The sequence below is a fragment of the Castor canadensis genome, chromosome 14 (assembly GCF_047511655.1).
Source record: "Castor canadensis chromosome 14, mCasCan1.hap1v2, whole genome shotgun sequence".
Classification (NCBI taxonomy): Eukaryota; Metazoa; Chordata; class Mammalia; order Rodentia; family Castoridae; genus Castor; species Castor canadensis.
The window spans coordinates 36188468-36201301 of NC_133399.1; the positions used below are offsets into that span (position 1 = coordinate 36188468).

Genomic DNA, 12834 nt, shown 5'->3' on the forward strand with positions numbered 1-12834 from the left:
CAGTGAGCTGTGGAGCCACCCTGAGACAGAGCCATGGCGGGTGTCTGTAGCCACCAGTCTTGGGGTGGTTTGCTCCAGTGAGAACCAAGAACCCAAACAATGCCCTGGAAACTCCAGATCCCAGATGTCTGCTTAGGTGGCATGTGGCTTCATGGCCCGGCATGCATATGCGCCACACCTTTCTCCCTTAACTTGCCTCCAAGTCTTTGCTGCCTCCAGGAAGCCCTCCTGAAGTACGCACCCCTCTCTCCACTTGGCATCTCACCATCAGTGGCCACCTTGACGCGCACCAGATATCAGGGCTCCAATATCCCATATGGGATCCCAGGTGTCCCCCACGGCTGAGCTGACCAAGGCCAGCAAGCAGCAGTCTCATGTCCACCTCCAAGAATGCCAGGGAGCCCCTCTCCTCTGCAAGGGGACTCTCCAGGGTCCCCAACACCCCATTCAGCAATTTAGAAACAGGGTCAGAGGAGAGCTTTGCCCTGTCTCCCAGAAATCAAGTGTTTTTTTTTTTTTTTTTGTAGTTCTGGGGTTTGAACTCAAGGCCTGCCACTTTCTACCACTTAAGTCACACTCCCAGACCTTTTACTTTTAGTTTTTCAGAGAGGGTCTCTTGCTAACTTTTCCTGGATTGTCCTAGCCTCGAACCATGATTTTCCTACCTCTGCCTCCCACCTAACTGGGATTACAGATATGAGCTACCACACCCAGCTATCTTGTTTTTGAGATAGGGTGTCACTACACCCAACCTATTGTTTTATTTTCTGTATTGTTCACGCTCAGGCATCTGAGACCTCACTGACCATAGGGATGGGATGGCCTCTCCCAGGGCTAGCTCAATCTGAAACAGTAAACAACCTGCCTGCCCTACCCGAAGGCACATGCCCTTTCACTTGCAAACCAACCACCCAACCCCCTCTTCTATTGGACTCTTACACTCTAGGACACACTCCACTTGGCCTATCCTAGGACCAGGTACCAGACAATGCACAACAGCCCCTCTGCCTGGAGTCCACTAAAATGATCCAAACTAGCCAATCCTGAGCCTGCCTCACCCACCCCTTCCTGCAGAAACCACCATAAAGGCTTTGCCCTTGGTTTCTGACTTTTTTTTTGGCAGTAGTGGGAATTGAACTCAGGGCCTCTGTTTGCTAGATAAGCCATGACCCTAGTTCCCTCTGCCTACTGACCAAACCCCACCTCTCACCACCACCCCCAAGCCCCTTTCTCGTGTAGCCCCATGTGGTATGATGTGGCGTGAACACCTCAGTAGGGAATCTGTGAGTAATAATATCTTTTTTTTTTTTTTGGTGGTGGTATTGGGGTTTAAACTCACGCCTTGCACTTGCCAGGCAGGCACATGCTACCACTTGAGCCATACCCTCAACCCTTTTTGCTTTAATTGTCTTTCAGAGAGGGTCTCACGTTTTGTGATCCTCCTACGTATATCTCCCAAGTAGCTGTGATTACGGATACCTCCCAGCTCCACCTCTTCAGTAGCTGGGATTACAAACATGAACCACCTCACCTGGCAAAAAGTGTCTTTTCAATGGTGGTCTTTCTTGATCTTTTGGCTTCACCAATAAAATCTACATTTTAAAATACAGTGGGGTTGACAGTATGGTTCAAGGGACAGAGTGCCTGCTTAGCAAGGACAAGGCTCTGAGTTCAAACCCCAGTGCCACAAAAAAAAAAAAAAAAAAATGCACTAAAATAGGGTAGAGCCAAAACCAACAGTTTGTCCAGCGTCCATCTCACAGAGGAGGAAGCCACGATGGATGGGGGTGCCCAACTCACAAACGGGGGAGGCACTGCCTGAGTTTAGCTCATCCTCCATGAAGTCCTCCATTAATGCAGACCACCTCACCACCCCACTTGCTTTCCCTGCTCCCAGGAAGCAAGGAGTGGTGTGGCTCAGAGTGCCCAGGACAGGATCCTTGAGTCCACGTGCCTGTGCCTGGGCATCCATCTGGAGGAGGTGTACAGCAGAGAGCCCAGGCTGCACAGGCCCAGGAGACAGAGGCCCACAGTCAGGCAGAACATGTGAAAGAACTTTAATTGGCACCGTCTATGGGATGGCAGGAGTGTCTGAACACAGGGCTGTCTCACCCTTTGGGAGTGGCCTGGGGCTAAGTCCCTCAGTTCTGGCTGTGGCACAGTTCTTCATCCACGCTCCCCAAGTCAAAGGGGAGTGTCTGAAGATCCCCAGCCTCTGGCCACATCTTCAGGAGCCTGGATTCGAGGTGGCCAGAAGAGTCCAGGTCTCTGAGGGCTGGGATGCCAGCAGCGGCCTGCATGTCCCCACCACAGCTCTCCCTGAGGCTGGATCCGCTCAGGGCCGCAGTGAGAGCTCGTCCTCAGAGCTGCGAGGTCTTCCTTTCTGACAGCAGCAGGGACTCCTTCACAGCCACCAACAGCCCCAGAGGGGGCAAGTACCCTTGGGTTCGGAGCCGAAACAATATAAGGAAGGTAGCAGCAACCAGAATGGCACTCACCACCCCTGTGGGGGACAGATAGACAGACAGAGGAGTGAGGGGGAGGGAGGCAGAGCTGCCACACCCAATATGTTATGGATGGGTGATCTGTTTCCTGTCCCCTCCCTGGCCCTAAAGCAGTCACTCCAAGCTCGTGGCATGGAAAGGCTGTCTTGTCTTACCAGCAGCTGCAATAACCCCATAGGCACTTGGGTTTCCAGACTGGTCCCCGACAAAAGAAGCTGTGGCATTCCTGAGAGAGGTGACACTCTCCAGGGCCACAGAGGTCCCCATGGTCGTGGCATTCTCTCCCTGGAAGGTCTCATTGGTTTCTGCAATAAGGCCAGGCATTCAGTAGTTAAAGGGGGGTATCTAGGGTGTGGGGGGATGCACAGGGGTTCCGGTAACCAGTGAAGCCCTGGGGGCTCATCTTAATCCAGGACAGGGTGGAGGTGGTGGGATTCACCAGTCCTAATTATCTCACCACCCCTACGGGGATGCATGCAGGAGAGGATAAAAGTGTCCATGCCCTGTCTAGCCACACATCCCACTGGCAGGAATCAGATGTCCTTCAGTAACCACCAGTCCCTGCACCCAAACAGATACACACCACAGCCAAGCTCATCACTGGAGTCGGCACAGTCCGGGTGGCCATCACAGCGCCATGTGTGTGGGATGCAGACATTGCTCAGCATGCAAGGCAGCTGGCCTGCTGGGCAGGGCCGGCGGCTGCAGTTGTGAAGGTTCTTGTCCATGCCACCAGGACAACTGCTGATGTTATCACACAAGCAAGGGAGGGCAGGGCGTGGTGGGCACTGGCTGTTCTGGGTACATGGCTCAATTCCTGGGGCAACAGGGTCAGTCAGGTCCCAAACACCCACCCAAAATACTTCCTCTACCCTGTAAATCCTGCCTTCTAAAGACAGCTGACCCTATTAACAGCTATCCTGCATAACTGTTCTACCCCTTGCTCCTATTAGCTCCACCTTCAAAGAGCCATCCTTCTTACAGGTTCCTCCTCCAACCTCACTTCCCTGTAAGCCCACCTTACACCCCAGCTCTTCTTAAGTCTCACAGACTCTGCCTTACCTTGCTTTGCAAGCCCCACCCAACCCTCTGGTTCTGCCCTTTCCACAAGCCCCACCCACCTTGTACCAGGCCCCAGGACCATAGACTTCTATTCTCAGGCCCCACCCCAGAAGGACCCATACCAGGGCATGGCTACTTACTGCACTCATCCTCATCACTGCCATCCCTGCAGTCCAGGTCACCATCACAGCGCCAGGTGAGGGGCACACACAAGCCACTGGTACGGCACTGGAATTTGGTGGGCTGGCAGGAGCCAGTGCTGGGGCCTATGAAATGTGCACAAGTGAAGTGTGGGAGTCCCGAATCTGGATCCTTCTCTAAGAGGACTGTGGGCATAGACTGCAACCACCAGGGTACAAGCCAGGTCCAGGGATGCTGGAACTACATTGGTGGCTGTCCTTTGCTGAGCCCTGTATGTGGAGTTTAGAGGCCAGAAGTTCATGGCTTCAGAAGGACCCCTACTGAGCAGGTTCTGCTACAATCCTTGGTCTGCAGAAGACACCAGAGGAGTGAGCCACAAAGCGAGTGGCAAAGTTGGGGTTAGAACTCAGGTGTCACTAACCCTACAGACTTTACCAGGTTCCAAATAGCCAGATGGCTACTCTGGAGACCTTCAAGTTCTGTGGTTAAACAGACTGGTGCAGAGCCAGGCCTGGAGGTACATACCTGTAATCCCAGCTACTTTAGGAGGTGGAGATCGGAAGAATCTGATTTGAAGTCAGCTTGGGCAAAAAGTTAGTGAGACTTCTCAAACAATAAGTTGGGCATGGTGGTGTGAGCCTGGAATTGCAGCTTCAATGGAGGCATAGATAGGATGATTAAGGTCCAGGCCAGCCTGGGCAAAAGCCTAAGACCCTATCCAGAAAAATACAAAGCAAAAAAGCTGGGGACATGGCTCAAGTGGTAAAGTGCCCTGCCATGCAGTCTTGAAGTCCTGAGTTCAAACCCCAGTACCAAAAAAAAAAAAGAAAAGATGTGGGGAGGGGCCATCCACCAGGCTACCTGGGACAGGCTCATGGTTAATGTCAATGGGACTTGTTCCACCCTACCTGCTTAGCAAGGGGAAACTGAGGCCTGGGTAGAGAACCTGCTCAGTCACCAAGCCCTGTTGCCTCAGCTCCTAAACTCTTCCTAGATCTGACTACTCTCCATGACCTCAATGTGTCACCTCCTCACGGAAACCCCAGGATCTGATTTAGGACAGGACACCAGAGACTCTGTAAGTCACATCATTCTGTACCCCCTTCCCTAGCTCCCAGGTCCTCCCACATTCTTCCTCTTTATTAAGCTCCTCAATCCTGGCCTTCTTGTGGCTCATCTAAAGGACTTAACTGACTTTTACCATATGGCCTTTGCTTGTACCTTCCCTGGCCCAGAAGGCCCACCCCTCTCCCACTCTGCACCTGGGATTTCTTCCGCTGCCTTCAGATTTCCACTGAATTTCTGGTAAGTGTCTCAGAGACCTAGGAGGCTCTGCCTCCTACATACAACAACAGTGGTAACTCTGGAAGAGGCCTCCATTTTAAGGAAACATGGCAGACAAAGAAATACAAAGGAACAGATGGGGTGTGTGGCTGGATTGGGTCTGCTGAGGGGCTCAGATGGAACACAGAAGTAAAAGTCAAGCTTGCAGAGATATTCCCATGTGCAGAAAATTCAAACCATTATCCAAGGAAGACACACCAATCAGTAAGGGCCACGAAAAGGGAAACAGACAATCAAAAGTGGCCTAACCTGAAAAAGAAATCATGTCGTTTGAAGATAAATGGATGCAAGTGAAGGACATCATGTTAAGTGAAGTAAGTCAGGCTCAGAAAGATAAAAGCCACATGTTTTCTCTCATACGTGGAATACAGATACAATACAAATACAAGCAATATTATGAAAAACAGGTCACGGTAAGGAGAGGTCACTAATGGGAGAGGGAGAATAAAGGAAAGAAGTTAAGATGAATGTGATTTATGTACTTTTTTTTTTTCTTTTGCAGTACTGGGGCTTGAACTCAGGGCCTATACCTTGAGCCACTCCCCCAACCCTTTTTTTATAAAGGGTTTTTTTGACACAGGGTCTCATGAGCTATTTGCCTGGGCTGGCTTCAAACGGAGATCCTCCTAAGCAGCTAAGATTACAGGCGTGAGCCACTGGCACCCGGCTTGATGTACTTTCTGTACAAGAATGAATACAGAATTTTTTTTTCTTACAGTACTGAGGCTTGAACTCAGGGCCTTCACCTTAAGCCCCTCCACCAGCCCTATTTTTGTGATGGGTTTTTTCAAGATAGGGTCTCATATTCAGCAAATATGCCCAGGCTGGCTTCGAACTGCGATTTTCCTGATCTCTGCCTCCTGAGTAGCTATGAGTACAGATGTGAGCTACTGGCGCCCAGCTGAATATAGAAGTTTTAAAACTGTTAAAATCACGGTAAGAAGGGGACTAAGATAGAAAGGAGAAAGAGGAGATGAACCAATTTGGGTTCTAATAACTATATACAATGTCACACTAATAACTATATAAATGTCACAATGAAACTCCCTGTATAGCTATTTTAAACAAACAAAAACGTCTTTTATCAGAAACAGAGGACCGGAAGGTAAAACAGGTCCTGTTTGGGGGTTGATACCACTGGGAGGGAGGAGGATATAAGGAAGGGTGCAGAAGGGAGAATGTGGCAGAAATACTATGTACTCATGTATGAAAATGGAAAAATGAGACCTGCTGAAGCTACTCCAGGAATGAGGGGAGGGGGAGATAAAGGGGAATGATGGAGGGGGTGAATTCAACTATGATATATTGAAAGAACTTCTGTAAATGTCACAATGTACCCCTAGTACATTGACACACATATGAAAATATGCATTAATGTATAATACATGTATAGTATGTAATATGTAATATGTATACATGTGATAGTACATGTAATATTTTTATAACAATAAAAAAAAAGTGGCCTAAGGTATAAAACCTATCCTCAACCCTACCTCACTGAGCTATGAGCCTCTGCACAGCTACCCACCATTCTATCCTGTCAATGGTGTCCTAATAAATCTTTGCTTTCTCCTGTTCTCTGTCTTGGTAAATTATTTTACCAATGAAAGGCTCCCAAATCCATGACATAAACTGGTGTCTTGTACAGTAATTAATATGGGGAGTCCCTGTACACCAAATAGGAATTCAAAGAACTCCTTCTTTCTCACATCAGGACCTTTGGTAATATTGCGCTGGGGCTTGGGGACAGTATGGGTCTTTGGCCAGCCAACTCCCTGGTGAGATCCAAAGGTCTCTTCTTGGGTGTCTGGAACCCACTGCCCATAGAGGTGAAGAACCTGAGACTAGACTTTTCAGAGGAACAAGTGTCTTCCCCTGAAATTTTCAGGACCCTGGCCAGGACAATCCTCTGGTGAAACTAAAAATATTGGGAAAAAGGGGCCTTTCCACCTACAGCCCACGAGGGTGAAGAGCTTAAGAGCCTGTCTGTCCTCTCCATTTTTAAGTCTCCACTTTCAAAACATGGTGCAACTAGCAATGAAAGCTCTCCATGCCAACCCATGTATGCTGTAGGGAACCCTACCTCTCTCCTCACACTTACTTCAAATCTTATTGACTCCTCGGATGACGTAATTTCTGCCCTGCAGAAGGATTATTTCTGCCCTGTCTTGTGGAAGGAGTTTTGCTACCAGCGGTGAGTCCCCCCCTTTCCCTTTGTCCCTCTCCTTCTCTGTCAGGACAGCACACCCTGACTTGATGTTTGAGAATCCTGTCAACCCTGAGAACAGCACTCTGGGGTGGAGGGGTCCTCTCATCCTGGAGAGTCACACCCAAAATTAGGGGTCCCTCTGACTTAGCAGTATGCCCCAACAGAGCAAGCATCCTATTTTGTCCCCATAAGGTCAGTAGGCCCCTCTCTCCCAGTGGGATGCCTCCAGGAGACTTAGATCCCCCTTCCCATGACATGCATCCAGCTGCTGATCCCCTCAGACTCATGCCTGGGCTATATTCTCTGCCACTGTGCTAAATTTGATCCTCAAACACTTAGAAAGAAATGCTTAATCCTTCCCCATAATGTGGCATGGCCAGCTCACAAACTGCTAGATTGAGAAGTCTGGCCTTAAAATGGCACTCTTTTGGAGACACTGGAGTTTGAACTTAGGGCCTCACTTACTAGTCCGGCCTCTAACTGCTTGAGCCACTCCACCAACACTTTTTTTTTTTCTTTTTTGTGACGGGTTTTTTCAAGATAGGGTCTAGTGAACTATTTGCCCAGGGGTGGCTTCAATCCCCAATCCTCCTGATCTCTGCCTCCTGAGCAGCTAGGATCTACAGCTTCAAAACAGCACTTTTAATCACAGCACCATTTTCCAACTTGATCTCTTCTGCTATAACTCTTTTAAACAGTCCGAGGTTCCTTATGTTCAGAACTTCATGTCCCTCTCAGGGTTGGAAATTCTGGGGTGAACATAAGTCCAATGAATCCTGTCCTGACTCTGTATCCTGAGAAATTAAATCTCCCTCTTTGTCTTCATTCCTCTGAAAATCTCCCAAACTGACTTTGATGTTCTACCCTCTGCCCTTTTATTCTCTTCAGATTTTCTTTCCTCTTTGCACTGCTGGTTAAAATCTAGACAGATTCAGGAGTCTTCCATTTGTCTTACCGCTTCTCAGGCTATCAGGAATTAGAATAAGCCTCCCTAGATTGGGAAAGCCCCTTAAATTGATTCCACCACCTTTGGCCTCTGGAGGCCCAAACAAACAAGCAAAAAATTCCTGCCAGTGCCAGTGGCTCATCATTCAACCCACCAAGCTTCTCAACTTAGAGAAGAAGCCACCTAAGGATGGCTGTCAGGGGAAATACCTGGTCCAGGGAAATAGTTCGTGAGACCCTATCTTGAAAAAACTCATCACAAAAAAGGGCTGGGGCTGGTGGAGTGGCTCAAGATGTAGGGCCTGAGTTCAAGCCCCAGTCTGAAAAAAAAAAAAAAAAAAAGTGGGCTAGCTGGAGGTATAAAACTTATTCTCCCAGGTGGCTCACACCTGTAATCCCAGGTACTCACAAGGCAGAAGTCAGGAGGATCGTGGTTTGAAGCCAGATCGAGCAAATAGTTGGGGAGATCCTATCTCAAAAAACCTATCACCAAAAAAGGACTGGTGGAGTGGCTCAAGGTGTAGGCCCTGAGTTCAAACTCCAGTACTGGAAAAAAACCAAACAAACAAAAACCCCTTTCTTCAACCCTATCCTGGTGCACTATGCTCCTTTGCAGAGCTGGCCCACCATTCTATTCCTTTCAATAGTGTCCTAATAAATCTTTGCATTCTCCTACTCTCTGTCTCAATAAGTTCTCTAACCTGTGACTCCCAAATCCACAACAGTAACATCTGCCCTCCCATTGACTGAACAGTCAGTGGAAGTCAAGGCTGTGACCCTCCAGCCAATCCCAGGACAGTGTCTGACAAAACGTAGAACAGATCAAATGAGGGTCCAAGCTGAATCCAGATGAAGCATGAGCCTTCCTGAACTCTGAACAGGCAAGAGGGGGCTGTTTGCTGATCTGCAGGGAGAGGAACAGGGGTAGGGTGGGGGCCAGGAACCTGGGCCAGCAGGAGGAAGTCTGAGGGGACAAAGACAGAAGGTGGCCTTAAGGGCTTCCTTCCTCCTGGGTGTAGCAAGGACAGAAGCAAATTCCTCAGCCTGGTGCCAGGTCTCATTTTGCTTCCCACCTTCTACATGGCCTGAGCTACCAATCTCCCTTCCCACAAGACAGCCCTTTCCCAGGCCTAACTGTAACTGCAGTCCCTGAGCTTCATGAGGTGCGGAAGAGCTGGGGACAACCTGGAGCCAGCTTCCCTCCCTGTCCGCAGGGAGTCTGGCAGCTTCCAGGTGAGGTTTCCTTTCCATAGCAACCCAGATCCCTGATGCATCTGATCTCCCCTCCCTGGTCTTCTGGAGTATGTATCCCTCTAGGGGAGCAGACTCCGCATCATGGGGCAGTGGGTTAGAAAGGAGATGAGTGGCCAGCAACTTCTCCCAGCCTGTTTCTTCATCTGTAAAAGGGACACATTAGAAACCCATGAAACTCTGCCTACCACATGTAATGGGCCTTAAACCAGTGAGGAAGGGCTGGCAGAATGGCTTAAGTGGTAGAGCGCCTGCCTAGCAAGCCCAGTAAGTGTGAGGCCCCGAGTTCAAACCCCAGTACTGCCACAAAAAACCCAAAACAAAACAATAAGGAAGCTCGGTGTGGTGGTGCGCACCTATAATCTCAACACTTTCGATGCTGAAGCAGGAGAATCAAGAGTTTGAAGCCAGCCTGGACAACATAGTGAAACCTGTCTCAAAAAAAAAACAAACAAAAAACAGTAAGGCCTGAGTGGGGCAAAGTGTACACTCAGTGGAGGTCAGGGATGTGACCTCATGCCTCTGACCAGGGCAGTGCCTGACAACCACGGACAACAGGTCACACCAGAGAGTTCCTAGCTTGCGTTCCTATCTTAGCATCCCCTAAAAGGAGCAGCTTGTTGTGTAAAGAATTCCGTGCTTGGTTAAAATGAATGCAACATCACTAAGAGAACCAGGCACGTGGCTGGGCATGGCAGTTCAAGACTATAATCCTAGTTACTTGGGAGGCAAAGTTTAGGATTGCAGTTTGAGGTCAAACAGGGCGAAAAGTTCACCAGACCCCCATGTCAATCAACCACTGGATGCAGGGAAACATAAATAGGAGATCGCTGTGCAGGCAGGCCCTTACTGGGCATAAAAGAAGACCCTATCTCAAAAATAACCAATGCAAAAAGAGCTGGGAGGTGGTTTAAGTGGTAGGTAGAGCACCTGCCTAGCAAGCCAGGGCCCTGAATTCAAACCCAGTACCAACCGCCAGAAACAAAACAAAACAAAACCAAAAACCCCAAAATGAACCAGAAATAAAAATAGAAAAACTAATAACAGCTGAAAGTCAGAGGTTCCTATACGCTTAGAAAGGTCACTCCAACCTTCCCAGGTATCTCTGGACCGTCACAACCACTTGGGCCAGAGAAACCGTGTCCACTGCGGTTAATTTTACCTGAGAAGTTGGGGTCACAGGTGAAATACACTCCCAACCTGGAGTGTATTTCTCTCTAAGGTGGAGAAACTGGAAGCATGGAGCTGGTGACTGAAGATACAGCCCCAAGGCCTCAAGCTCGGGGGCGAGGGGTTTTGGGGGGGGCACACCTCCTGCAGGATGTGCCACGTGACCCGTTCAGTGTGGTTAGAGGTCGGACAACCGGTGCCTGCTACGAGCCTTCCCGACCACGCTGAGCTGAAGGGGGGCTCGGAGGTGGCGATGGACACATGACAAAGCAAAGGAGGCGGGGGGCAGGACCTTTAAGGACAGGCAGAGGGTCCCCCATTCAAGGCTCGCGGGCTCCCGGCACGCGAGTCCAAAACCACGTGCTGGGGGAGTGTCTCGGACCGGCCAGCGGCGCAGCCAATGGCGCGGCGCTGCGGGCGCGCGGGAGCCGGGCGAAGCCGCTGGAGGGGTTGGGGCGCGCGATTCTGTGGCTCACTCACCTGGGGCTGGGAGTGAGGTCCTGTTATGGGTCGGGGCGGCCTCTAGGCCTAGTCCGAGAGTGAACAGCAGCCGCAGCGCCAGGCCCAGGGCCGCTGCCCGCCGTGCTCCGCCCCGCGCCATCCAGCCGCTAGTCACACCACCCAAACCTCGGCGCCCGTCGCACGCCGTCCAAGCCTCGCGTTTGTTTCTGCGCATGCGCGTGCGCCTGCAGGAGAGGGGTGAGGGGGCGGGGCCTGAACCCCTCGCTCCCGCTGGGCGCCCAGGGCTACGCGTACCGTAAATGCCAGAATACAAGAGAACCCAAACCTTGCAGCCTTCCCCTGCTTTTCCCAGTGGCGAAGTCTGTTGAAAGGAAACGGAGCCAACGTGAAGTTCAGAAACTTCTGGGGATGTAAATGAACTCAGTGTCCACACTTCGCGTTCCACAAGTATACTTGCCGCAGAGGTTACTGCCTAATGAGTGTATCTGATATGACCGCCACACCCTTCATGCACTCCCTGTCCCTTCTTCTGCCCCCTTTGGTGCCACCGCCAGGTTTTATATTTTGTTTACTTATTTTGGTTAATTGCGTGATTCCCTACTAGAATACCAGCTCTAGGAGGGTGTGGATGCCGTGTTCCTCATTGCTCTGCCCTCTATACACCTCTCTCTCTCCTCTCGCCCTTTCTCCCTTGCTTCCTCTCCCTCTCTCTGGTGGGACTAGAGTTTGAACTCAGGGTTTGACACTTACAAAGCAGGCACTCTACCGCTTGAGCCACACTCCAGTCCATTTTGCTCTGGTTATTTTGGAAATGGGATCTCGAGAACTATTTGCCCTAGCTGGCCTCAAACCGTGATTCTCCTGAACTCAGTCTCCCAAATAGCTAGAATTACAGGTGTGAACCACTGGTGCCTGATCAGGAGTCTAGATTTTCACAGAAAGAGTTTTATTTGCAGATTGATGAAGGGCTTTTTTTTTTTTTTTTTTCCGGTACTGAGGTTTGACAAGGCATTGTGCAATGTCTACCACATTAGCCAATGGCTGGAGAGCTGTTTTTGCTTTAGTTCATTTTTCAGATACGGTCTTGCAGACCCATCTCAGACCACTATCTTCCTATGTCCATCTTCCGGGTAGCTGGGATTACAGACATGTACTAACACACCAGGCTTGGGTTTTGTTTTGTGGTATTGGGGCTCCAACTCAGGGCCTACACCTTGAGCCACTCCTCCAGTCCTTTTTTGTGAAGATTTTTCGAGTTAGGGTCTCATGAACTATTTGCCCAGGCTGGCTTTGAACCGTCATCCTCCTGATCTCTGCCTCCTGAGTAGCTAGGTTTACAGGTGTGAGTCTCCGGTGCCTGACCCAGGCTTGTTTTTTGAGATGGGGGTATGGAGAAGACCAGAGCTGACCTCAAGTCACGATCAAAGCCTCCAAAGTGGCTGGGATTACAAGCAACTACACCCAGCCTTGTGCTTCACTATTTGCAAAGGTTAGGGGTATTGCTTTTTGGAGTGTATTTTTTTTTTCATAAGTCTCCTAAATTCCTAGGCAACAATGCTCAGATTGAAGACAGACAGATGAAAAGGGTGGTAAATAGGACCACCTAGAAAAAGGGAGGGGAGTACCCTGCTGTTGAGGATGAGAGCTTGCTGAGGGAGGTCTGGGGATCCAGGAATGGAAGCTGAAGGAGCTGTAGATTCACACAGGGCAGTGGAGTGCCAGCTCAGTGGCCATTGGTTCAGAGCC

The 12834-nt window shown here is 49.9% G+C and overlaps 1 protein-coding gene across 1 annotated transcript; it reads right to left on the reverse strand.

The window, feature by feature from the left end:
* Nucleotides 1–2040: 2040 nt before the first annotated feature.
* Cd320 (CD320 molecule) lies at nt 2041–11310 on the reverse strand. The gene is made up of 5 exons (XM_020182663.2): nt 11107–11310; nt 3707–3832; nt 3088–3321; nt 2660–2809; nt 2041–2503 (listed from the first exon to the last, which is right to left on the reverse strand). Exons 1-5 carry the CDS (start codon nt 11300–11302, stop codon nt 2361–2363), a joined length of 849 nt encoding a protein of 282 aa, XP_020038252.2. The 5' UTR covers nt 11303–11310; the 3' UTR covers nt 2041–2360.
* Between the last annotated feature and the right edge of the window lie 1524 nt (nt 11311–12834).